This window comes from Haliaeetus albicilla, chromosome 5 (assembly GCF_947461875.1).
Source record: "Haliaeetus albicilla chromosome 5, bHalAlb1.1, whole genome shotgun sequence".
Taxonomy (NCBI): domain Eukaryota; kingdom Metazoa; phylum Chordata; class Aves; order Accipitriformes; family Accipitridae; genus Haliaeetus; species Haliaeetus albicilla.
The window spans coordinates 23,850,880-23,878,311 of record NC_091487.1 but is presented as its reverse complement, the minus strand read 5'-3'; the positions used below and the strand labels follow the sequence as shown (position 1 = coordinate 23,878,311).

General features: G+C 39.2%; 1 protein-coding gene across 37 annotated transcripts in view; it reads left to right on the top strand.

The window, feature by feature from the left end:
- Nucleotides 1–27,432, top strand: part of NRXN3 (neurexin 3) — a 1,027,863-nt gene that overhangs the window by 981,081 nt on the left and 19,350 nt on the right. For 24 of the 37 annotated variants that reach the window (XR_011324710.1, XM_069783752.1, XM_069783751.1 and 21 more), the window contains one exon: nucleotides 6,049–6,133. Coding sequence is in view for 35 of the 37 variants with exons in the window: in XM_069783752.1 (XP_069639853.1) it covers nucleotides 6,049–6,133 (85 nt within the window). In the remaining 2 variants the exon portion in view is untranslated. The remainder of the gene's footprint in view (nucleotides 1–6,048; nucleotides 6,134–27,432) is intronic. The other 13 variants (XR_011324711.1, XM_069783753.1, XM_069783754.1 and 10 more) reach the window with 1 other exon arrangement.

Sequence of the window (27,432 nt, the reverse complement as noted above, 5' to 3'; positions counted from 1 at the left end):
TTCTATCTGTATGTAGGAGCTTGAATTTGTCCAGGCTTAGTCTCTCAGGTCTGCTATACTGTAATGACCTCCAGGGTATTTTGCAAATAAAGATTAAATAAACAGTGAGAAACAAATATAAGGTGTAGAAAGGACAGATGAAGGATTCCCATTTAATTGGAATAAGGTGAACAGGATACAAGTTCTTTAAAAAGCCCAGTTAGCAAAGTACGCAAGGTTGAGGTATTCAAGCTAGAAATGACACCTAATGAGACAGACATTTCCTCTGCTATCTTCTTTTGACAAGGCAGCAAATGCCTTGAGCCTGTTCTTTGCTGAGAAACATATTGGTTTCTGGAAGACAGAACAACATCACTAACATTTTGCCATGCTGGGGAGCCTTCATACTGTATGCTGTTATGCACAGAAGACGGTATGTTGTCCATATTCCATAACAAATTTGAGATATTTGGAAAATACAGCAGTATGGGAGCAGCGGAGGGAGTCAAGTGGTCAGATTTAAGAAAAGTTTGTTGAGTTTCACCTCTGTGCACTTTAAGTGTGAAAGGCAAATGCACTGCTCAGATTAATACAACTGTATTTCTCCACTGTTGGGAAGATATTTGTGCCTGGCATTTTGTGGTGGTCGTATTTCAAGAAGGATTGTAAATTGTGGTTCCTTGGTGGCAAAGAGATTTACACTTCTCTCACAACAAAGCATTAAGTGTTGCTTTTCAAATGACGGTGTTGAATTGGAAGTAATGTGCACAGTGTGCAGAAGAGTTTCAAACAAAAGGCAAGTAGGAAAATTGAATCCTACTTTACCGAGTGAAGTGACTGCCAAGTATATACTTCTGGAGGAATTTGTCTGGGGTTTGAATTTATGGGTCCTTGTCTTTTCTCTCCCACTAGAAGTGAGAACTCCATCATTCTTGGGTGTGTTATTTATAATTTCATAAAGCTGTTCTGTGACAGGACTTATTTTACTCAGCATGCTTAATCTTTCTCAAATAATGGTGCACCCAAAGAGCAAGGTGTCAAAAAAACTTTGCAGTTGGGAGAAGGAAGATTCAGCACCTGCCATTTTGTGTAGAACAAAGGAGCAAAGGTTGTGGATCTGACACATAAAATAGGGCTTTGGGCACTTGGAAGATTGGACAGGAATGGAGTCATCTTGAGTAGGTCTCGCCACGCCATCTCAACTTCCCTTGCGCTTTACATCCCACACCAGTATGTACAGTGTAATGAACAAAGATGTAGAACCATCACCATGGCAAGATTGAAGAGGCCCTCAGAGTGAATAATTAGGAGGAGGTGATTACAGAACTAGTAATTCATGGAAAGGAATGGGGAGCCAATTCAGTGAAATTGAAAGAATTTGAAGGTAAATATGCCCATAAATCCTCCAGGGTGGACTCAGAGTTTAGCACTTTCTCCTCCCTGGTTTTATTCCAAGGCAATTTCATTAAACACTAGAGAGAGGGAGAGAAAAAATAATAATATAAATGCCATAAAAAATCTTTCAGAGGAAGGAATAAAAAGGGTTCCTGCCAGAGAGAGATTTTATTGAAAGTTATTATAATACCTATCTTTAGTTTTATGGCCTTTAATACAGGGCCAAGTAATTTCAAAGCTGGGATTCTTTAAAAATGAAATACATATTTTAAAATAGTGTAGTATGAATTATTATTTTTAATATAGAATTTAGCTAATATATGGAATGGAAAAATATTTTCTTTCTCATGTTCTTTCCAGTGAAAACACAAACATCATTTCCATCGTAGCATACAGAGAAGTTTCATTACTATCATGTTGCCTGTACATAAGAATGTTTAGCATTTACCACCTCTAGATCACTGGGCAGACACTAAAGAATTAACCCATTTACCTCCCCTGGGGCCAATGGGTGAGTATAATCAGCCCCATTTCAAAAATGGGGAAAGGGAACCAGAAATGGAATAGCTGGTTTTGCTTACTGCCTCGTAGTGAGCCATTTCTGATGAGAAGAAATTATGTTAGTGGAGAGACTTCTGGGGTTGCTGCTCACTAGCCTCTCCTGTCTTGCGGAAGGAGCAAGTTTAATAATCATGCAGTGAAAATTCTCAGCTCCAAAAGGGTTTTGAAAGGTACAGATTCCAGTTACAAGAAGTTATGGTCTTCTGGAGGTTTCCTTGACTGCTTTGTGGTCAGGAATTTGCTGCTGTTTCTCACTGAAATAGCTTTATTCCTCTGGGATGATTCAGTTGTTGGTATCTGAGCAGAAGGTGCATGGAAGACCAATATGTGATGGGAATAGAAAATCAGTTAGTGATGAATTATGATGGAAAGTACTGCGATTAAAAATACAAGATAGGAAATGGCAAGACAGATTAGCATACTTATCTTTTCTGTGGTTTCTAGAGATCTTGTTAATGACCTTGACTCAAGCCTAACACCACTTCTGGAGGTTTTTCTTTTTTTTCTAACCCTCATTTTTATACTTACAAAATCGGCAGCATGGGACAAACAGCAATCACAGAGCAGGAAAAACTGGACTATCAGGAGAAATCGCATGCAGTGAAGAAAAGGACAGAGATTAATTGATAGAATCAGATGTGGAACCACTCATGAAAAAGTGCAGATACAGGTCAGAGTTAGCAGGGTTGGAGAGTATTGCACATCACACATTTGCATTTTGTCTGAGTCTGGCCGACTGTGCGCTTCTCCGTTCAGAAGCAACACAAGCTGCATCAGGACTTTGTAGAAGGAAAGCTAGAATGCATATCTAGGAGTACAGCGTAAGTATGTTGCATGTGCTGTCTTTAAGCTGCTTATTAGATGGGGAATTGATCAAGAAGATAAACAAGAGCCAGGCTTCATGACTTTTCAGCTTCTGCTCAGAACTCATCTTGGCTTCAAAATTCTTCATCCCACAGTGTTCAGGAACTGTCATGCATGAGAGTGGCTGAGAGGCCACAGAGGCTCACCTCGCCCAGCACCCCGCTGCTGGCCCTGGCCATGCATGGGGCTCTGGGGAGAGAGTCCTGAACAGGACAATGCAAAGAGTGATACTTCTTTGGTCTCCAGTGTCAGTGGCACAGGGACTTCCCAAACTAAGTATGGGGTATTTAATAGTTCTGGATGGATGTTTTTACCTTTAGTTTGGCCAATAACTTCCAAAATGCATCTAAACCTTTATTACCTACCAGTATCCTGTTGCAAGGAGTTCCCCAGTTAAAAAAAAAAAAGTGTAAATTGTGTAAAGAAATATCACCTGTTTTTTTCTGGGCATGCTATCTTTCTGGTTTTATATGATGCCCCTAATAAGCAAGAGGAAAAAAAAAAGAGTTATAAAGGAACACCTTATTCTTTACAAATACTGACTCACATTGTCAATTCACTTGGATCTAATTCCAAGTTAATGTTGCATGAAGCCCTTAGATATGAGCAAGTAAGTGGGTAAGTGAATAGGTATGGCAGCTGATAAGTGACAACCATACATTGTTATAATTTTTATGTTTATTTCCTACTTGAAGCAAATCATCACTATTCTTCTATGAGACCCTACATGTGAATTGTCAGACCTTCAACTAAGAGCAAAATCCACATGCTCTAAATTCAACCTGGAAATCACAACTGATTGCCAGGGTCTTCACACTGTCTGAGCAAGGTCTTCTAGTACTAATGGATAATTTATTCTTTATTCACAGTGCTATTCTTAACACTCTTTTACAAGTATTTTAGACAACTGTAATATAAATCTCCAGTTTCATTAGCTCCATTTCACCTTCTTAAAAAATTTCTTGCTGTATAGTTTTGTTGACTTATTGTGCTAAATTACTTTACAGTGGTGAAATTAAAAACTAATATCTTTCTACCCAGGGACAGCTGCATTTCACTGTTGGAGGATGTGATCAGTGTTTATATAAGTTATAAAGTGATTTGGTGTCCTTTGGGATAAATAATGCTTTATAAAATATATGTGACAGGACCAGAAGAATTGTAGAAAGTAAATTTATATTTTGTGCATTCCTCCTTTCTTGACCTCTCACTGAACAGACAAACTTTTAAAGCCAGCTTGTTTTAAGAGAGAAGTCACCAGGATTTCAACAGTGTTCTTCCACTATCTATGACTGAAAGAAGATGCTAAATATGACCTTAGCGTGTAAGGCAGGAAATTGCTTTGTACATGTTACCTCCAGTTCCTTTTAATCTTGCCTTCTCACTGAGGCAAGATTGTGAAAGTATTTAATGAAAATATTTAAGCATGACACTATGGCAAGATTGCATCCTACAAAACGTTGCCAAATGGCAATGCTGGGTAAGACCAAGTAACACGTACACTAAGGATTCCCTTACTTCATGGCTGTTTTTTACAGATACTCTATTTTTATAACTTTTATTTACAACCAACCGATCCTATTTTTCTTTCTTGGCTCACTCTAAGCCACTGAAATCAAGAGTGAAGGAACATTGTGTTCAGTCTGGTCTTTCTGACTGACTGCTTGGTTCTGGTTTTTTCCTTAGCTGAAATACAAACAGAGAGGGAGAGAGCAAGGAAATTCTGGCAGGGGACAGAGGGACTTGATAGTGTTAGGACCACAGGAGGCTAAAGAAAAGGCTGAGACCTCAGAACACTTACGCAAATAGAAGAGGGAGCATGTTGGAGACAGCCATAGCAGGCATAGGAATGTAAAGGAGACCTTATTTAAAGCTGGAGAGTCTTTTTCAGGAATAAGGATTTGGAAGGCTTCTCATGATGTGAGATTCCCAGGAATATTCACCTGGAGTACTAAAGTACAGTGTACTGAAGTACAGCTGCCCTGCTCCTGAGGAGCTGAGATTTCAGCAATGCTTCCTGCCTGGTGAGGAACATTTTAGTTGTTTTGTTTCAGGAGTCATCCCACTGATCCTACAGCTCAGCAGAATAGGCAGCTTTCTGCAAGGAAATGTTGTTAGGGGAGACAATTTCAGCAGAAGCCATGGTCTGAGCTGATGCTGCTGAGCTAGGGTAATTTTGTACTGCATGCAGGAACGTTACAACCTGTGTCCAGAGGCTGCCACAGACTCTCCCTAATGGTCTGCATTACTAATTCAACTAATTGCAGCAATTACGGGCAGGAGATGCTGCTGGGAAGAGATGCCACTACACTTCTCTCTAACATGCTGCAGTACATGCTGCTCATTAATTAGACCAGCAGAGAAAAAAAAAAAAAAGAAAGAAAGAAAGAAAGAAAATATCACCAGCTGGAAATGCAAAGGAATGTGCCGAAACCTGTGAGGGCCGTGAACAGTCACAGTTTGGTTTAAGCCTTTCAGAACCAGACTTTCCAGCCTGTCAGCCCCGTCACAGCCACATCCCTGTTCTCTTGGCAAGCAAGTAGATGAGGTTGCATGTTGGGCATACCTGACACATGCAGCAGTTCTTCATCGTGCAACAAATGGGTTGCATAGATATTTACTATCTGGGTAAATACAAAGGATTCCCAGCCCAAGAGGTGCATTAGCAGAGCAGGAATTACCTCAGTGAGAGTGCTGCTCGCTGCCTGGGTGACGCATATTATCTATCTTCTACATTTTTCTTTGCAGAAAGCATGTTCAGCCTGAACATGCCTCATACGGTAAGTCTCTCAGTAAGTGCCTTCTGGCTGGCCCTACATGGTATTGGTATTTATTGAGGAGCCCAGCACGTTCCAACCGGACACATCTACTTTGGCTGTCGGAGGACGGTTTGCCAGCCAAGCAGGTGTCGTAGCCCGCTGTACTGACTGTGTTCAACAGCACAGTGCGATCCGCTTGCTAACCTAAACAGCCCGGCAGGCACACTGCACCTGTGCACACCTGAAATATTCAACAGCACAGGATAAGCACTGTTCCTCCAACAGGAGACTCTGGCTCCATGGAGGGCACATTTACACAAGCATATCTGGAATGCTTGGTACAAGTTAAATATTTCAAAAGTTGCAATTCTGAAACATTTTTTTTTCTAGGATACTTAGCTGCCTCTGTAACAGCCTCTTGACTTGCAAGTATCTTATATTTTTTTTTTCTTCTGTTCTTTTTCTTTCATTCCTTTCCTTCACATGCCAGACAACGGATGACATCGTTTCATCAGCTGAATGTTCCAGTGATGATGAAGATTTCATTGACTGTGAGCCCAGTACAGGTAAGTCAGGTCAGTCTTGTTTTGCTTGCTTTCTGATTTCATTTGCAAAAAACAATGCATACATATATTTTTATCTGTGTGAATGTATACATATATAATTATATATGTATATATGTGTGTGTATATGTATATATATATACACTTATGTATATATACACTCTATATAAAATAAAAACTATACAGCCAAGCATCAGATCCCATGGACTGGGCAACAACAAAACACAGATGCGTAGTCACTATTTGGTTCATATAAAGTTGTTTGCATGGAAAGCCAAACTTCCTGGAAGTGATCCCAGCTAATTAATAGTTCACATGTTTGTAGCAGTTACTTCACTGACACAGTGGGAAAGCAAAAATATCAATGTGGCATGTGACGAATAATAAAGATTTATGAAGTGGGGAGGGTGAATGTTTGAAAAACAGAAGAGACACAAAAGTGAAGCAATAATGGGTTATTAGCATTGTTTAATCTTTGTTAATTGCTCTGAAGATGGACTGTAAAAGGATACATTTGTCCATGGGATTTTGAATACAGTTAACATGGTAATATATTTATACTAATTTTGTTTCCTGTGAGCCCAAAGAAATTGGGAAGCACCAAAACATAGTTTGAACATAACAAAATTAGTAGTAATTCTTGCCCTGTTATCTGCAGTGATGCTTCAAAATGTATCCATTAAAGAGTCAGAAGGACTGGCCATATGGAACTGACTCAACTTCTCCCTTTCAGATACATTTTGATAAATTGATGGCTTTTCTTTCTGGTGAGATATATGATGTGATATCCAGCAGGCAACTGCAGTCTATTTTATTTCTTACAGGCTTTTTCAAGTCTTCTTTTTTGAGGCTTGCCATGAGTTAAGCATTTCTATAATAGAGAACAGACATCATCGAATTTCTGTGTACATTAAAATGAAAAAGAAGGAGTTTGGTTAGAATTTTTTGTCCTTAAAAGTGAAACATATAAATAGTTTAGGGTTCTTGGGTTTGGGTTGGGGTTTTTTTGCTTTGTTTTGTTTGTTTCTGCTTTGTTTTATTTGAGATGATTTTTTTTCTTTAAAAAAATCCCAAGAAAGCATTATAAGTGTTCTGATTCTAGTTTCCTGAAGCTATTTTATTAATACAATAATAATAAAATTCACCCAAGACTAGTGCTTTCATATTTCTTTTCAATTCGTCATGCTGTACCTGCATTTTTTGGTAGAACTTGGTCCTGCAGTAACCTGAGATTGCCATTGCCTTGTAGCTGGGAACTTCCACCCATACTCTTGACTTGCCTGTCATGACAGGGAAGGCAGTGACACAACGGCTGATGCTAACAGATAGCTCAGCCTACTCCCATCTCTTTTTTCACAAATCTCTATGAGTTTTTCAACTCCCCATCTGGCAGAAAAGCAGTCCAAATAATACTAGATTGTGAAGCATAAACAGTGTGGGTACCGAGATTTTTAAATAAAGGTAGCAATGAAATGCCAGCACAGTGATTATCATGAAAGTGAGGCATGAGATTAATAGGACCATGCTAAAAGGACTAATGTACCACAACTGACATGCAAGTGAATGGATAGGAATCATTTCATTAAAGCTTCACTAATATTTCAAGACTTCTTTTTTTTTAATTCTGATTGCCAAGTGTTTCAATTAAAGGAGGAAACGAGATCTTTATCAGACTCCTCCTCTTGTACATTATTGTTGTTTAAGTTTCAATGCAGAAATCACTTCAATGGCTAGAAATTGTAATAGCAATGTTTACTGCAAGTGGAAAAATCAAAGTTTGATGAGGAATTTGGTAAACCAGGATGTTTAGCACGAAAATTCAGAGTGCTTTAGAGCAACTTTTCCAGACTAAAAATGCGTCTTTCCTGACACGGCTAGAAATCTAATGCCTCAAACAGGTACAAACTGGATTTGTAAAAATTACTTGCCTTTGAAAATCCTGCTAAGCATTACAGTTGGCAGCTATAAATGCCTACAGACATTTGAATATCTGCTGTGTAAAATAATATAATTTGCTGAAGGTACTCTCTTGAACTTCTACACATTCTTGAAAATTCCATCCAGTATCTTTTATTGTACCCTACTCCTCCTCCATAGGATGGTGGTCCGTATGAGCCACTAAAATCTGAATCTTTTCTTAGGACTTACTGTACAATTGAGAATAAAAGTTAGCCCAATTATATGTAAAAAAAAGTCTCCCAGATGGTCCTTGCTGATGAAATTTACACTTCCAGATTTTGAGGTTTCTTGCTCTCAGAGGCGCTGATGTACAAAGTCACCAGAAGGAGGAGGGATATGCAGGTCCTTTTTGCCTCTAAAAGCATAAACTTAGCTCATTCCATCATAATAAGAAGGAAGAGTAAAATGTTTGTGGTGCTCATCATTTAGGTTTCTTTGTCTATCTTAATTGTCTCCATTCCCAGTGCATCCAGAGAAGGTAGAATGGTATGCCAGTATCAAGGCACTCATGCAGTCATTCCACTCTGGAACACTAAAGCAATCTGAGCCAGCTTATCAAAATCCAGTGGTGCTGGCTTGGCTGAGCAGATACGTTTGCCTTTACACTTCACCAGCCAAGTCAGGATTCTGGCCACGCCAAGATCTGGTAGTTAAATGTGTACATCGAGGAAAGAAAAGATCCGGATTCTCTTTCTTGTATTTTCTAGTGTGTGGGTTTGGATTTTTTAGATTTAATTTTTTTTTTTTTAAACTGGGCCCATTTGAAGTTGCTTCATCCTGTTCTGTTGACAGGTCAGTGTATTTTACACTGCCTTCTGGCTTGCCTGATCCCTTTTGCAGCAAATTGAAAATTAAATGACCTAACCCAGCATAGGCTCCTTTTTGTTGCTCTGATAATGTGTAGCTTTTAAAGCTCTTGAGTTTCTGCCAAATGCCAGGACTTGGCCTTCCATCACCCTCGGTGCCATGGTCCAGCAATGCAAAGGTTACTGAACTCACTGCTGCAGCTGTGAGATATGATAAACATCTCTATGAACCTGCTGTGCAATAACCAAGACAAGGGCAGCAGGGAGCGTTGCCTGGCAAATCAAAAGCTTTCAGCTTTCATATGGGTCAGAATCAAATCCCAAGATCTAAATATATTACTTTGGTCTTGGTCCTGGATCAGAGGCAGTACCCTGCAGAGTCCTTTTGAAGACTTTGGTTTTGGTGGACTCAAAGATAGTTCAAAAGAGAGAAAATCATGTCCTCTTTGAGGCTAAATATCGCATGAGAACCATTTGCAGGGTCTTACTGCCACTTAACTCTGATTGCCTGTTGAATCCAAGACCTGAATCTCAGTAAGCATATGATCCACATCTGGACACCTGCTTCTCTTTAAAAGAAGGTGGTGTAAAGGCAATTTCCTCACTCCGCTCCCCTCAGGATTTTCCTGGCTAGCTTGACACACTCACTGCAGCAGTCTGGCTACCACTCTGTCCCCCTCCTCCAAAAGTGATTTCTGTTGGGATTTCTGTAGATCCCCTTGTTTAGAAACCAGGAGCTGTCACAGGACCTGTCCTGACTGAGATAGCCTACAGGCATCCCCTGTAGACACATATGTATGCTTAAGAAATTATTCTAACAAGTTGTGGCAATGACAGCTGTGAATCCAAAACCTATTTCTATTTTACATAATGAAAATGAAGCCATTGCAGGTTCAGGGATAAAAAATACTTGCTATTCATCTTATAGCAGACAAGCCCAGATACCCTTAGATCTCTAGATCTCCCAGAATGGCTTACTGTAAATGATACAGAGGGCATAAGACTGTTCGTCTGCCCTGAAGAAACATTTACTTAGTCGAAAGCAGTCCCTCTCTTATGTCTGTGGAAATGTCGCTTGTCCCAGTACATGTTCAAAAACCTTCTGGTTTCTGTGCCAGAAACATGATGCTTTTCTCTGGTATAAGTACAGGACTCTCTTCTGGCCTGTTGCGGGGAGATCTGAGGCTCAAATATTCAAGTTCCTCAAAGCTGAAGCCAGGGTTCTGACTCTGTGCTTTTGAACACAGCTCTGTGGTGTTGTTTTGGTCACTCAGCCACTCTCAGAGAATGGAAGATTTGTAAGGGAAATATCTTTCACCTAACTAGGAAGCACTGTGCCAGCATGAAAAAAGAAAGCATATATCTCTTTCCAGTCAAATGAGGAGCACCCCTACAATCTGATCTTATTGACTTCAAAGCCTTGAGGATTATAGTTACGCTTTCCTGACAAGAGCTGCTGGTGTCTCCTCATACCATTTCCCTTGTTCCCGTTTAAGCATGTCCGTTAGTGCAGTGCTCTGGCACCAGGCAGGCTGGATGCTGGTGTCTGGGCAGCTGGTTGGGATCTTAGCCCAAGCTGCTCATTGCACTACTCAAAACAGTAAGGCCCAAATGCTCACCAGTTAGCCTGAAGACCATAATGCAACCTCTCGCAATGGTCTGTAGGGCTTAATCCTAGCTTCCTGGCTTGACACAGCCCATGTGTCTTCCCTGGTGCAGTTGCCAGCTTTCCCTTCCTATCAGCTCAACAATTTCCTAGGTGATTTTTTTCCAGAGAAATTTATTCTGTGTTTCCCAAAAGGCGTCATATGTCATAAGGCTGGCGTTGTCTAATCAGACTGGTAAACCTTTCCCATGAGGGACTGAAGGCAGCAATAGAGATACCAAAATCTACAGTTCTTTGCACTGAAAGTTGCACAGTATCTTGTAGCATATACCCATACACAGAAGACACATATCCTACAGGTATGGTGCCTGTATCTATAATTTACTGGCCTGTACCCATCCACTTCAGGCTCCTGATTTAGGGGCTAGGACAATCAAGCTTCCACCCATGTAAGCTGCAGAACCGGGTACCTGCAGGCTGCCCGGGTCAGACATTTATTTGCAGAAAACAAGCAGAATCTCTTCCAAGAGTCTAGAAGCAGCCAGCCCAGTACAAAAAGCAGTATGCTGGAAGTGAAGAAACATTGACTGAAGAAACCAAGAGAAATGCTGCTTTGGCTCTTGTCCTCCATAAACTGCATCAACCTTCTTGAAGCACCCAGCGAATTTTCATTGCTCTCCTCAGAGAAACATCCCCCACAAATCTAGTGCCCAGTTACCTCCAGTCTCTCCCTCTGTCAAGCAGGAGTTCTGCTCCGTTTCTCATGCTGTGAACAAGAAATAGCTTTTAAAGTTGGACGCATGCCTCAGTATACACAAACAATTAGGCTTCCCATCTCGCAGGCTGAATACCATACGGACCCAAAGGAAGGGGATTGATCCACAGCACTTCCCAGGGTGTAATAGCATCACTTGTTTGATGGAATTTCCTAGCTACAGTCTTATGGCCAAAACAAAACCAAATGAACAAGTTTTACTAATCAATCATGCAGATGACTTACAGGAATTTTTGTTTTCTTTTTTTATATTAGGAATTTCTACTGAGTTTGGTTTTCAGCATATTGATCTTTTTTCCTTTGTAAGCTCCAAAGGCCCCACCCACGAGGATATTTTATCTATATATGCATATATATTCAGTGTGCATATATATTTATATGTGTATAAGCTAAAGTAATAAGTGACCAATATCAGCAGTAGCCCCTATCATCCAATCACATGTTTACACAGAAATTCATGCCTTCATCTAACCCTGGCATCCGCTGGCGTGGCCAGATGCATGATATTGTTATTTCTTGGTGAACGAAGCACGTTAATTTATTTTTTGTTAGAGTTTTTTCTTTCTTCCTTTTATTGATTTGTTTACTTTTAATTGATAGTTTCATCTACCAATTAGTCTTGGGGTAGGGTGGGGCAGGGAGAATAAAAAAATTATACAGGTATATCCATCGATATATACACACGTACTCCGTGTATATATAGATAGATATATACATTGTATATATTTGAAGAACATTTTCTGTCGTTTCACCTCATCTTGTGCCGCATGAATTTTTGGTGATTGATATTTTAGTTTCTTTTATATTTCTTTCCCTTTTTTTTGGCTCGTACTGGTGCCATACCGCTACTTTATAATTTTTAAAATCATTGCTGTACTTTTCAATTTATATTTTTGGAGTTCTTCCAACAAAATAATGGTTTAATCATCTCAAGAAAGAGATATAGATCTGCAAACCAATAAAGGCAACAAAATCTTTTCTTGCCATCCTTAAGAAATCCACATTTTCAGACATCCCAAGAAAGTTGTGTGCAAAAGAATGAAGATTCTTACCCCTCCTTTCTTTTTATTTTCTCTTCTCCCTACCTTTTTTTAAACTTCTGCAAAGTCTCTATCCTGTCTTTTCCCTTTTCCCCTTTTTTTTTAATTGAGTTCAGAGAAAAAACCACCCAGAAGGAAAAAAAGACTCCCCTTTACCCCTGCGTTCTCCCAGGAAAAATTCTTCCAACAAAGAAAGCCCTACAAACCGCAGATGGCATAAAAAGAATTTTATTGCAATGCAGAGTATCTGTCGTATCTTTTATTTCTGGGTCAGTGCAAGATCATTTTTATGGCATGCTGTAGTTTAGCTGATTTAACTAACCATGGCCTTCATTAATCGGTGCATGGGCTGTGATGACGCCATCTTGTGTTTCATCAGAGCTACGCATTCAGGCTAACCGAGCAAGTCCGTAGTGTATGATTTGGGGGGATATCGTTTCAATTTTAATTTTTAGTTGTATTATAATTTCTTCTTTTTGGAAGAGTTATGGCAGTACCGTCGGCTGTTTCTCGCAGCCTCAGCGTTATATATCTACTTTATTTTATGGGTTTTTTTCCTCTTTTTTTATTTCTCAGTAGCGATCTTACGTCTTGTCTGTGTCCATCTGTCTTGTCAGTGTGTCTTGGAGTCCATTGGTTCAGTGTTGTTATGTGATTCTGTTCTCTGTTCGTAAGCTGGTGTTCAGCTCCCCACCGCTCTGTCGTCCCTCTTCCCGTTCCCTTCCCTTCCTCTCCTTCCCTCCCCACCTGCCCGAGGGGGGTCCACAAAAGGGCACCAAGCTTTGAATGATGTTCTGAGTGTCACCCCGAGGCTTCGGGCTGGAAGTTGCAAAATGTCCACACAGCTTCTTAAGAAAGACAAAGTTTGCAGCTGGAAAGTTTTCAAGCTCTTATCATTTCACTCTTAGAAATGGTTTACTGGCATAATGCTAAAGTGCCTTCTTATACAGCCTTTTAGGGGATTTGTATGTGCATGCTGACGTCTTAGAGTAAGAACTCCTGTTATCTGTGCTTTAGGCGCCAGAAAACGCTACGCAGGTTGCAGGCTGTATGTTAAAAGGAAAGTACCTAGGCCTTTTTACAAAAGGCAGTCTTGGGAAAGGAATATCACTGTGCACGTGCTAACTGAAATGATATCTATGTGAATGTATTTCTGAAATCCACTGTGCATAGTTCATTTGTAGTTAGGAAACAAAAATGTAGGACGTACTTAAGATTTCTAAGAGTAGTGCATCTTCACTCTATGGGGTCAGCCTTCTGTTTGTCACTGTGTGATGTCTGCCTCTACTGATACTGGTAAAAACTGTCTTGCTGATGTTTACTTGTGTAACTTGAACACAATTCTGGAAACGCACCTGGAGTGTCTTCTGCCATATTCATCATAAATGTGCAATAATGCATAAGGCAGAAGAAAACAAGCTGAGTTTTCAGGTGTCTGCTTAGACTTGAAACACTATTTAGAAAGAACATCCTTTGGCTTGTACAGTGGTGCATTTCCTGCTATCCTTCATTCTGTTCCCGGTGAATGTACTAGCCACGTTAGTGGCACAGAAGGCCTCACTGCATTAGGATAGATCAGCTGGCATCAGTGGATCAGCTCAAGTTAGTGGAGGAAGAGGCAAGAGGCAGCTAGTTTTCTTGCAGATAATGTTCACAACATCACACAAAGCATGTTAAACATACCTTTAGCCTAGCTAAAATCCCAGTTGTTTTGCAGGAATTAGTTTGTTCTGCAGGGAAGATGAGATGATGAAATCTGTAAACTTTTCTCACAAGAGCATGATATAAGGCTTACCTGTTTAAGCTAAGAGGTACCAGAAGAGGGAAGTGATGGGATATGTTCAGGTCTCCAACATGGAATTATGTCATTTAATTTTTTCATTTAACTTACCCGAGATATGTTTCCTGTACTTGCAGAGGGATAAAAAGAAGATAGCTTTTCTTTCACCAATAAGAACCAATGATCTTATGCTCAGTTCAGTTTTCTTAATTCATATATGATCTGAGAAACATTACTGAGTGCTACTAATTATAGCAAAAATGAATCAATATTTAAAGTCTGCATGGTTTAGATTTTAGATGTCTATGTGTTTTTCACAACTATTAATTCCTACCGAATCTAAAGCTTTTTCCTGGCAATTGCTTAAATGAAGCAACTGCTTATAAAATTACATTATTATAATCAACAAGCTCATGGTTTTGCGTAATGCTGCCCTCTGTCAGATAGACCAGAACAGTCCTGTTAAGAAGCTAACAGCAAAAGAAATAAATTTTTTAGCTCGAGTCACAGGTTATTGGAGCAGAACAATCGGAGTTTTAGCCCCCTGCATCATGAAGTTCAGGGTAACCTTCGTATTGGAGTATTTCAATGAGTAAATCAAGTGTCCAGACACCAGGACAGTAACCTCCAGGCTGTGTTAAAGCTGCTGTGTCCTGCTGACTGGTTGCTTTTGTTCGTCTCATGTAGCCTCTGTGATGCCTGCGACTAGCCCTCCCACTGCAGGGAGCGAGAGGCTCGCTCAAGCACAGGAGATGCCATGGAAGGTCCTGTTGTGCTCTGTTTTATCCCACTAAGTGTATACATGGATTTCTGGCACTCGAAATAGTTAGTTCATACTTTTGTTTTCTGTCTCAGGGCAGGCTGCTGGCTTCAGCTCTCGTGACGTTTGTCACTGAGCAAGGGAGAGAGCTGAGGGTTGAGTTGTTAAAGCCAAGGATAAAAAGTCTGAACTCCGGTGTGCCGCTCTCAGCTCTGCTGTTGATTCCTTCTGTGACTGTGCATCTATATTGCTCATTTGCCTACCTGTAAGGCCACGTAAATGAAATACTTCTTAGCCTAATGCGATGGAGATGAAGGGAAAGGAGGAGATTTAGTTAATATTTTAATGGACTTTGATATTCAGGTGCAAATTGTTGTGCAATGCACCAAAATGTTACTGCACTGCTAACTACCAAAAAGGTACAAGCAAACTATGTTATAGTTAAGGTTTTAAGACTAAGTGTTATCTTCACTTGCTGTGACAAGTAACATTATTGCATATTTTTACGAAGTAGATACAACTCCTAATCTGTTAATGCAGAGAGAAGCAAGTGAAGGATACAAAAGCCAAATATTTTCATGTCAGGGAACGAACACTGGTATGGCATCATTTTCATTAAATATCACTTTTTCCTCTACAGTTAACACATGCAATGGAATGAACCATGCACAGGCTACATAAATCATTGCCATGAGTGGACTGCAATATACAGATCTTTTATATCAGCACTTCCATCACTTGAACTTGCATCCTGATCAGAATTTTGCTTCAAAAACTTCACAGTTTCTCCAGCCCGAGTTAGCTGGTGTAAGTTTCCCTGGTTTTACATTTAAGATCAGGAGGAGATCAGGATCAGACCCACAGTCTGGCTACCTTGCCCTTGCTGCCTTCCAGTCTTTTTTTAAAGCATGTTCTCTAAACTCGAAGCCATGTGCACTGTCACATTCTGGCAATCCCTCTAGTGCTGTGCCTATGTTATCAAGCTGACACATGTCTAAAATACTAAGATATGATATTTTCAACCTGCTGGGACTTGCTTTTTGTCCCTGTTAGCTTTGATTTTCAGCTTCATAAAATATATGGGAAAGAAAGAAAAAATAGCCAATGACACATTCAGTGGAAGAGAAGAGCTAGCACATGACTCAGGAACAGATTTTGCATCAAAAGCAAATGTATGTATATTAGACCCTCAAATGTCTATAGCAACTGATTAGTTAGCTTTAAACAAGAAAAAAATATCTGATTTCTAAAAGATGTAGCTGTTAGAGAGAAAACATGTTTAGCATTTACAGATACTAGGGACAGAGATACGCTTTTGCTTCTGAAGGGTTTTATTATACATTTCTTTTGGGCATCATGCCTAGACCTGAAGGTGCCTTATGTACCAAAAGTACATGCAGCCCAAAGGTACTGATGTTCACATGAACTAGAAGACCTGGAATGATACCTCGGTAGAGCAGGAAAACCTATTCTGCTTCCATTTTCAGCTGAAGTAGATCATGAGATACCAAAGCTTATAATTATGTCAAAGGGGTTATTACTTTGACTTCATTCTGCCTCTCTATTTCAGTTCCAATTTATTAATCACAAGAGCTAGAAATCAGTGCTTTATCCCAGCTGTAAGCAGCTGGGAATCCCAGTTCCTGAGTGACATGAAGTGTTACACCTTAAATGCTGTGTGAGGAGCAAGAGACAAAGATCATACCAGTTTTGAAACTAGGGGTAGAAGCAAAAACAAAAAATTAGACTGACTCGCTTTGAAATCTTAGATGTCACTAATTTGACAACATATTTTATTCTGCATTTTAATTGTGCTAATGAATACATTATTAAAACCTCACAAAAGAGCCACACTCAAGGCCTCATTTTTCTGCTTCTGCTGACTGACAAAACCTAGTTGTTTGGTCCTGTGGGGTGATGTTATAAGGATCATCAGCTCCTCTTTTGGCATTCAAGAGGAACTACAACTATTCTACAAAAAAACATACAAAATCTCAAAAGTAGCTTCTTTTTGAGCAACAAGAAAATTCCAACACTTTTGTCTCTTCACTGGTTTCACTACATCTCAGTATCTGAACAATAAATGTCAGAGACATCAAAAAGGAGTAAAAAGTTCTGTCTTTGCAGGACAGCAGAAGTGCAAAGCAATTTTGAGCTTAATTTATTTTTTTTTAATGGATGTCAATAATTCTTTTTTTTCCCTGGTAGTAAAACCAGTATGATTGAATTTAGATACTAGTTTTAGTCACTACTGATTCTCACTGCTGAAATATTGGGGGCTTCATAAATTTTATATCTGGCAGACAAAAAGAGCAAAAATAGCCCTGTAATTAGTTCAGGGTATTTTCTAGTGTATCAAAATACAATTTTAATTTCTTCTTCTGACTTTTCTCCATGAAGCAACAAGTCTGCTATGGAGTACCTGGAGATCTGTATTTCTCCTAGAATCTGTGGTTCTCCTATATGCTAATTTTTTTATTGTTGAAACACAGATCATTAATATATTGCAAAGCATGTGCACGCACGTGCTCTCTCTCTGCATGTACATGTGTGTATATTTATACATCTGTTAATGCCATGTTTATGTTCTGGCTAAAAGGAACATTTGGGGGAACTGAAGTAGAGGAGTAGAATAACCTTGTTTAGGAGCTTTGAAAGCAAATGTGGAACATAGGCTGAATCTTGCCTTATCCTCTTTCTCATACTTCTGTTAAATTCTGTTAATTCAAGTCTTCAGCTCTTGTAACTTGGAAAGCAGCTAGTACATCCCAGCTTTTGGGGGGAGGCGTTCTGTGAATGCAGGTGAGTGTGACTCTTGGGTTTGAGGTCTGGGCATAGTCTGAAGTAGAGGACCTCCGGCACACATCTGAACTCGCAGCAGGGAGGTGCCTTTGGTGAGGTTCTGAATCACTTATCTCTGTCACGGAACTGGGGACTCTCAGAGAGCTGTGGGGAGCGTTAAGGAGGGTTTGATGGCTTGAGAGAAAGTCAAGGGAGTTGGCAGTTTGGCGGGAGTATGTATGTATCTGAAACAAAAAAAAGTACTTTTTTGTACAGTAGACTGGACGTACTACCAGATCTGCCCTTATTCCAGTGGTTGATGGGTAGCCTTCCCCTGGAAAAAAACACTGCGACATGCCCCACGGAGCAGCAGAGTGAGTGACCTCTGAGCATGAAATGATGCATAACTTTTGAGCTTTATTTTCTGATAAGATAACCGAGAGGTTTTCAGGTTTGCCTGAAACCCTTTACTTCACATGCTTAAACACGCCATAGAAGCCCAAAGCGAATACAGAGACTGGAAGGTAGTTGAAAATATTTGTGCCCTAGTTCTTTTTTGATAAAAAGTGAAGATTTGGTGTTGGCAAAGTATTGTGGGGACTTCATCCAGTTTCTTCTGAACTGTGCCAAATCCAAAACAAGAAAATGTTTTATGACTCCTAAAATGCAAATTTCAACTTTTGTCTTAAAAGGCCTTTCCATTTTGAAATTGATGCTTTAAAAAAAAACTTAAAAAAATTAAAAGTTCACATTCTAACAAAGTATCTTATTATGAAACAAAGTAAACAAGTTTTGTAGTCATAAGTATTGTGTGGGGATTTCACTACACTTGTCTCTTTTTTTTTCTTTTCTGAATATATGACTAGTAACCTTCACCTTTAACTAACTTGGGAGCTTTTTACTACTCCTTTTCATTTTTTCAGCTTCCTTTCTCCCCCAGTTAGGTTCTCCAGAACATTAAACCATACTTTTCTCCATAGGAAACATCTGTCACTAGCTCTGTACCAATTGTGTTAGAAGAATAAAACCTTTGACTACTTTTATCAAAGGAGTCGTGCCAGTGTATTTCAGCATCTTCAGTTGTTTCATTCATAGCTTTTCATTATATTTTAAATAGCAATGGTAAAAGTCTGTCCCTGAAGCTGTGTGATCTTTCCCACATATGCTGTTTTCCATATCTATCACTTTTTCCTTGGAAGCAAACAAAAATGATTTTGGAGAGAGAGGAAAAAAAGTCTCCTTCACTAAGGCGATATTTTTAGAAACAGCTGGTAAAACAAACTGCAAATGTTGTGCCTGGAGCACCTCTATTCTAATAACAGGATTGTTTAAAGATGAAAGCAGCCATTTGTGTGTCTAGCTCGCTGTTAGTGGTAATTCTTCCTCCATGGGGAAGAGCGGTGAAACCTAGTGCGGTAGTTTGTTCCCTATCTTACCTCCTCTGCAAAGATATTTACACAGTTTTCTGCTGAAGAGCGAGTGTTCTGGTAGTGCTTTCTACAGCAAATGCAAAGAACTGATAGCATAGGAAAAATGAACCTGAGTCATCTATACCTCGTTTACTCGTGTGATCTATGTGTGATCTTTACTTGTGTGATCTACTTGTGTCCCTGCCCATGGCAGGGGGGTTGGAACTAGGTGGTCTTTAAGTTCCCTTCCAACCCAAACCGTTCTATGATTCTATGATTCTACTATTGAACTAGTAGATTTGTTATTCTTCCGGTGATTTTTATTTCTTTGCCTCCCAGATGACCTTTCCTCCCTGATGACAAGCTGCAAGTTTTCTGTTGGCCTGTCTCGTAGGTGGCAAGTGTCCAAACATGAGCTGCCAATTCAGATAGTTTAAGAAACTCTTAAGAGCTGCCAGGCTTGGCACTCCTCGGGTAAGAACACTATATTCACACGGAAATGTTTAAAGTATCCTGAGGAACTTGAGCAGTTTTGTTTCTTTTTCTGTACCAAATTTGCTTGGCTTCCATTAAAGCTAATTAATTAGGAGTCTGAGCACCAAGTGAGGTAACAGCCACTTGGAGTACTTTTAAAAACAGACTTTTTGTGAAGGCCCAGCTTTATGATGATATTTGGACTATCAGTTGGTATTGATACCTACTGCTTTTGCCTTAAAATCCCTATAAAAGCAACATTGCTTCTTGTGTTTTATTGGAATTTAATCTCTGATGGCAGCTACACATTCAACATGCTTATTTAAAATGAATTTTAGCCATTGGATCCTGGAGATGGCTGCCTGTGTGAATGTCCAATAGCTCCAACAACATTTTATAGCTATATTGCCATCATTTTTCCAGCAGCTGAGAGGAGGTTTGTGGATATTAGTGCAGCTGAACATTTGCTTCAAAGATCTAAATTTTAGATTTATACGCTGACAAGAGATAGTTAATCCTTTTGTGGACCAGGCCCTTAAGGACATCTGAATGGCAGGACTCAAAATAAGACCTTGGAGTCTTAATTCTTCTTTCACTTTCAAACCTCAGTTAATCTCTCCTTCACTTTTAAACAAAGGTTGCATTTTGATTCTACAGATTTCTTAAACCTTCTGTCAGATACACACTCCAGGAGGTCATTTTTCTAGGGATCCAGTCATGTTAGGGCAATGACAGCTTTTACTGCGGTGTGTCACATTACATTAATTTTCTTATTCAAGAGAGACTTCAGGAAATGCAAAAGAAGACAATGGAGCTATCTACAGTGAAGTTAAAGATTTTAGACATCAGCTTAGAGCAATGATCGTTGTTCCTTGTTGAACAGCCGCTCTTTATCAGTTTTCTCTTTTGTCTTGTGCTGTTCTTTTCTGGTAATGAAATGCATAGAACTGTACACATCATTTCAGGGGTAGCAGTGACAAAGCCATGTAGAGAGGCACTGTTATCTCTCTGCTCCATTACAGTGAAGCCTCTGCTTATACACAGCCTGAGTTCTGAAAATAGTTGGAAAGCTTAATAAGCATAGGGAACTGGTGCGGAGGAAAGAGATTCTCTGCAACAGAGGATTAAGGGATGACAAATGCAGTTTCCTTTTATAAAATCCAAGAAATTTGAGCTCTGGATCTCTGACTGGAGCACTGGGAAAGGTGCTGGAAATAGGAATTAAGGGAAATATATTTTTTTAGATATATATACATGTGTATGTATACATATATATGTATATATGTGTGTGTAAACATATCTATATGTATGTAATACATAGTACATATATATGTATAAGTATATATTTCAAAAACATAAGTATTATTCAGTTACATAATATGATGACAGATTTCAGATAGTTCTAGGAAATATCTTAGGTATGAGAACAGAGTGCTGGTAATACCCTGTACTGGTCCCCAGGAGATGGCCTGCATGTCACATTTCAGGCCTCTGTGATTCTACTGTAAGAAATTACGCACATGCTCTACCTCTCACTTAGTGCTAATGTCAGTTAGCAATAATGCATATAAGCATTATAATCAGTGTAAAACTGCTGCAGGTGAGTAGCAAATCACGCAATTCCTGGGAGACTACGTTTGATAATAGGCTTAAAATACCAACAGCAGAACATTTTTCACTGCGTTCCTCACTTGTTTATAACTCTCTTCCAAACCTTTTGTCCAGAGCATTTATGAATGGGATGTTGATTTTTCTTTTGAAAAAGGAAGCAGTTAGCACTTGGATCTCCATAACAGTTTGGAACTTGGATGCAAATTAAATACTTTCACGGTCAAAAAATTCAAAAAATTGTGTGTAGATTCCTGTATATATGCATGTGCATGCATAGTTACTAATCACATTAACCACATGGCTGGAAAAAATGGCAGCCTGATGAGATGTTGAGTGCCTTCAGTTTTCACTGGGATTAATGAAAATAGAAAGTATTTAGCAGTTTGTAGGATTAGGGCTGAGTTTGTATAGTTATATGTGAAAAAAATCACTGTGTAGAATTGGCTAGACCTTCAATCACAGTCTGGAAAAAAAATCTTTATGGTTTAACATAGAGGAGAGACTTCAGCCTGAGCATTTCAAAGCTCAGCTGTAGAGTACAACAGCTTGTTTTTATAAGGTGCGTATCATCTGCATTTTTTACTGTATTTCATTACAGTGCTCTACTTCATTCTACGTGGCTTGAATACATGAGAAATGCCTGTTGGGTTTCTGAGATCGGGCAGCTTCTGACTTGCACTTACTTTTTTGAGCCCAGTTGGTACATCTGTGCTCTGCACATTAGTATTCTTGAAGAGAGCAGAGATGAACCCCCCTTTTGCTTAGAAAATATGTTCTGTCTTTAAAGTAAGTAATTGCAACTTCCATTTTTATTTCTGCACTTGATAGTGTTCTGGATCTTCTTGGTCTTATCTGACAGAACACCCAGCCCTGTATGTCAGGTACCGTGTTTGACCAGAAATGTACTGTTAGTACTTCAGTAGCATTGTTTATCTCAGACTTCAAAAATGTTTTGCAGGTATTAAAAAGAAGTTTTTCAGACCTTTAGTAAGAGGGATGAATACTGGTATCTCCACTTTATAAATATCTTAATCAGAGAGGTTAGGATGATGCTTCCTTAGGTGACTCACTAATAAGCTTTAGTTGGAGAAACATGGACAAGATTTGAGAGATGCATGGAGAACAGGATTTGTAGGGCACGGAACAGTTGCAGGGTTGGGAGGAGGAAAAATTACTGCTGAGGTTAAAAGAAGAATTTCACTAATAAAGGGGAGGAAATGTTTCTGAATAAATTTTTTCCAGTATGAAAATCCATATTTGTTAAAGCAAAAGGAACAAATTCACCCATAGCTATACCTGAATGCTGTAGATGAGCAAACAAATAGTCTGTCCTCATCCTCACTGATAGGTGTGTTTGCTTATAGAGTCCAGTCCACTGGCTTTAATGGTTTTGTATCCTGTTGGTCCCCATGGAGCCTGCACAGCACTGGGGTTGGAGGCTGGGTTCCAATTTGTTTCTCACTTCTCCAGTGGACTCATTTACTTACATCCAATTTACAAGTTTAGTCAGTCATATTTCTCTAAAACCACTGAAGGCAATAGGGTAGCTACAGGGTCGATGAAGGCATACAGTGACCTACAGTCTTTCCTTATGAGTGGTGATGATAGGAGACCTGAACTTGACTCTCAGATCCCAAACATGGGTTGGCAGAGAGTTGGTATGAAAAGTATCTTTAGAGTTGGAAATAGATCAGATATTTTTTGAGTTGGAAATGCATCCACTGAGACATAATAAGCGTGGAACCCCATGGCAGAGTTTTCAAAGTGGAATATATTTTTCTAAGAGAAAGGTGAAGCTGAGGAAAGAGCAGAAATGAAGTGCTTTTCCAGTTAACTCCATGCACTGCCTCCCTACCTATGAAGACAGAGCACATACAGCTGTCATCTTATCCCAAAGCTTAGTGCTTCTGTGCTGAATTCTTCTCTTTGTAGTTATATGTTTGAATTGCCACTTGGTTCCCTTTCTCTGTATTTTCCAGCTGAGGTTACAACTACTAAATTACCAGACAGTGAAATAAGATAATAAAAAGGAATTGTGATGGAGCTATAATGTGGCAATGGCAACTTATGTCAGAGTTATTTATTTGAGTGTCTTGTGTGGATTCATTCGCCAATAAACAAGCAAAGACAAACTTCTGAAAACACGGGGCATTCACATATCCAAGAGTGAGGCACCTGAAATGATTAGAAGTTGAGAAGGAAAGTGTCCTTTGCATGTACCTGTGTAACATGTAGTAGCAATCAAGCAGTTGATAATTTGGTTTCTGGCATGCTTCCATTTTGATGGATAACTCAATGCCATGGAAGGTTGTGAAAAGAAGCCACTTTGCCTTAAACACTTAAATTTACAATGAAAGACTAGCATGCATTGTTTAGGCCCTGGGAATAACAGGCAAATCTGCCATTTCTTCTCCAGCATAATGTTGGTCCATGTGCCTGTCCATGTTTAGTGTCCTTTTGCAAAAGGCAAGGAAGGACTCAGACAGGCTCAAGTGTTTATAATGAGTCTTTTGAAGGTGAAACTTTTCTTCTAACTTCAAAACAGTGCTGTTCATTAATACCCTAACAAGCCAGTAAATCTCAGGGTACTAAGGTTAGAATTTGAACGCCTTTTTAATTCATTCACAAAGTTCAAAGCTGCAAGTTTTGCCAATAGCAGAATTACCCAAGTAAAGTGTTTGTTCTTTTAACATAATATTTCCAGTTCCATCTCTGTTTTGTTTGTGCTTAAGACCATCAATTAGAATAAGAATATGAATAGAAATAATGAATTCATCAGAAAAAAAATGTGCATGAGAAAATTTTATGGCTCATACAGATAAAGGAAATTAGAGTCTGTGAGAAAGTAATAGACTTTCCTATTAAAATCTAACCATATAACGTCTTACTTCATAGCAGAGGAAAGCCTAATATGATAAGATTTTTTTTTCTTTTAATTAACTTTCCATCCTATTAGACTTGATCTGCAGTTAACTTTCATTTCACAGGTATTCATGATTGTTATGCTCCTGTGAATTACTAAACCATGAAGCTCAGACATCATGGTTAATAACTATGCAAAGTCATCTTTTAGTTGATTTTCTAACAGTGACCCTAAAATTTAAATGTAAATATTTCAGGTAATACAGTAAGCAGTCATTTGGAAAACATATTCAAGTGCGTGGCTATATATCTCTTTACATAGTGATTCTGTAGCAATCTTAACTGTTTGGTTTTTTTAAAAAAAAACCCCACATTTTGAAAGTTAGTGTTCCAACTCTTCTAACAGAGAAAACAATTAAACATATGTGATAGCAGGATATACATTATCTTATCATGGTGTGAAGATAAGGGAGAAAGGATGCCAAGGCCACCTAGCTTACCAATGAGGTAAGCGGAATTATCAGTAGCAGAAGCCAGTCATCCTGAATTTTTGTTCAAAAAGTCCTTAAAGTCTGAATGGACCTGAAGAATTCTGGTGTCCAGCTCCTCAGCTTTATTCATAGGCATACTATCTTTACCTGTGCATCTGAAATAAACCCAAGTATCATCATTATCATCAATATTAAAGTAAGTTAACTTTTGGAATGAGATCTGTTTCTCTTCTAATCCAATCTGTTATGAAAACAGAGCAAACACCCTTCCCAGCCACTTTCTTGCTATAATACAACCTCTGATAAACAGCTTAAAGCTTTGGCTTCTGAATCACAGTAGAGTTTATTCCAGTCATTCGCTATGTTGTAAAAGAGGATTCAAATTTGCCTGCAGCAGCCTTTCACCACTGTAATCCTGAACTTTCCAAAGGAAATCTGCAAAAACGGCCCCCTCTCTTTATGCTGTTGCACTTCCCGGCTAGTATTAAACTTGCCCATAAAAACAAACAAACAAGAAATCCTGCCAAAAATCCATCCCAAAATGCCTGAATCACAGCACTACCCCCTCTTGTCTTTTCCAAATGATAGACAGAACTAGCTCACATGTTGAAAGCTCCTATACAAAGGGCTCCCCTGCAGGGCTTCAGCGCTAGATAGTTCAGACATTAGTTGGCTCTATTGTATTTCTGATGCTGTTACAAGTGCTGCCTAGTAGGAGAATTGACTTCAAAGCACGGATTAATAGTCATTGCCGTTCTGTCTCCAAACACCTCTGCTTGAGGTCTCAAGGGGATTCTGGTGCATTTAAACATTAGTACAATCAAAAGGAAAGAGCATCTCACATCCTCTGAACTGATGTGAGAGAACAACACCTAACATACTGCTCAGAAGCTTGGCATTCCCTTTTTTCCTTTTCAGATGAAGAGTTGTGGCTGTATTTATTTATGCTTACTCGATAACAGGATTTCTACCTAGGATTTTCTACGACTTCCCAATGGTAATTTGGTGGAACCTATCAGCAGTCTGCTTGGTAGTGATCTTCTCATCAGTAACACACTCTTACATAACGTTTTCCCTCTACAGGTAAACAGGTATTAAACAAAGCCTTAGTGTAACCAACATCAGCTCGATTTGCTGATGGGGAACTTGGCCTAGCCTTTTCAGCATGGCTGTGAGGAAACCCTTGTATTAATTCTGAGGAATATTTTGATTTGTTCTTGGCTGAGGAGGAGACTGAAGGGCTTGTCCTCAATGCTGTAGTCCCTAAGACTTCTTGTAGCATGAGGAAAATTAGAGATCAAAATTTTCTATTAACTCCAGTCTAATTCATTTTAACTGCAGCAGCTGGCACTGAGGTATTTTTCTCTGTATTCTTCAGGGTTTTGTCCAAGCTAGTTAATGCCCCAGTAGCATGTTGCACTGTCAAGATTTAAATTCCACTATGGGAACTACCTTTTTTTTTTTGGCTTGTTTTCTTTTAGTTTTGATATGGGAATAACATTGTTCCAAGTTAATCCAGAGCAGAAAGAACATACTTTGACATCCAAAACCCAAAGAAGAGTAACATTATGAGCAGGGCTGTACTGCTGGATAAGCCATCATTTGGAAGATGTGCTTATGAGTCCCTGATTTATCACATTTTTTCTATGTAAGTTTGAATAAGTCACTTCAATTCTTAACTCTTACACCCCAATTACCCTAGCAGTGGATGTGAAAGTGCTCAAACTCAATAGAAGAGAACATGCAGATACTTATCGTGCCCTTTTCAGTAGTGTTGATTAATGAAAGAAATAAGTTTAGGTGTGAAGGCACAGGTAAACTAATCTTGTTCAAAGCCTACTGGAGTAAGCTTCTTCCCAACCATCACACTGTAAATTGTCTTCACTCTACGTTTTACCAGGGACTGATGTTCACAATGCTGAATGGACATGGTTTATTGTTTCTTCTCAGTTATTGCAATATTTGACTTGATATAATTTCCGAGGAAATCATGTATTGTTTTTAGTTGGAATTCATCACCTTGTCTGTATAGCCCAACTTATCCTCCTGCATTAACACCCCTGTTTTCTTCTACAGCTTGTCAAACAAATTTCCGTAGTCCAGTGGTAAAGGTCCTTGTTAAAGGTCTGTAGTAGTACTGTTTCCCATGTATCCTCAAGAATAAGCTGCAGCTGCTTCACCAAAGAGACTTACAAAGTGAAATGCTTTAGATCTTGAATGTCCTCCAGAGAGATAAGTAATGCCTGTGATGATCTTGGATTATTCAGCCATGCAAGAAGTGGACAACATTTTTCTTTGTGTGGTTTTGCTTTGCTGTGTTTTGTTTACAGCTCCAAGATAAAAGCACAGCAGCTATCTCTGGATGCAAGCTGCAAATGCAGGTTCTTCCCAGCACTGATTTATGTCTATAAGAGGAACAGGAAATACTAAAAGAAGAGGGGTTATCAAGGGCAGAACTAGGATCACTACTTTGCCATCAGAAGAGAAGTTTAACATGACATGACAAATTTGCATGACAAACCTTTTGACAGTGAATCTACTATGCTTTGGATCCTCCTCTCTCAAAGCAAGGGAGGAAGCTCCATCCACTGAGTCACTTGCAGCTGGACTAGCTACAGACTTTGAGAGTATAATGTGCTTATACTAGCTGAGGGATGAATTAAATTACTTTGTAGGATCTTTCAACAAAAATGGCAAGTGTAGCCTAGCATCCAAGTGATTAAAAATATTGTACTGAAAATGGGTCCTGTCTGCTTCTGAAGTTCACCGCAATTTACGTCTTCTTAAAGAATCCAATATGAAAATATATTTATGAGTAACTACATATGAATGAAGGAGATCATAGGAGTAACTGTTAGCCATCCGTTAACTTGGGTGTACAACTCCTACAGAGGATAATGTGGAGTCAGCAGTAAGGTTAGGTACAAAACAGCATTCATGAAGTATCCAGATCTTCA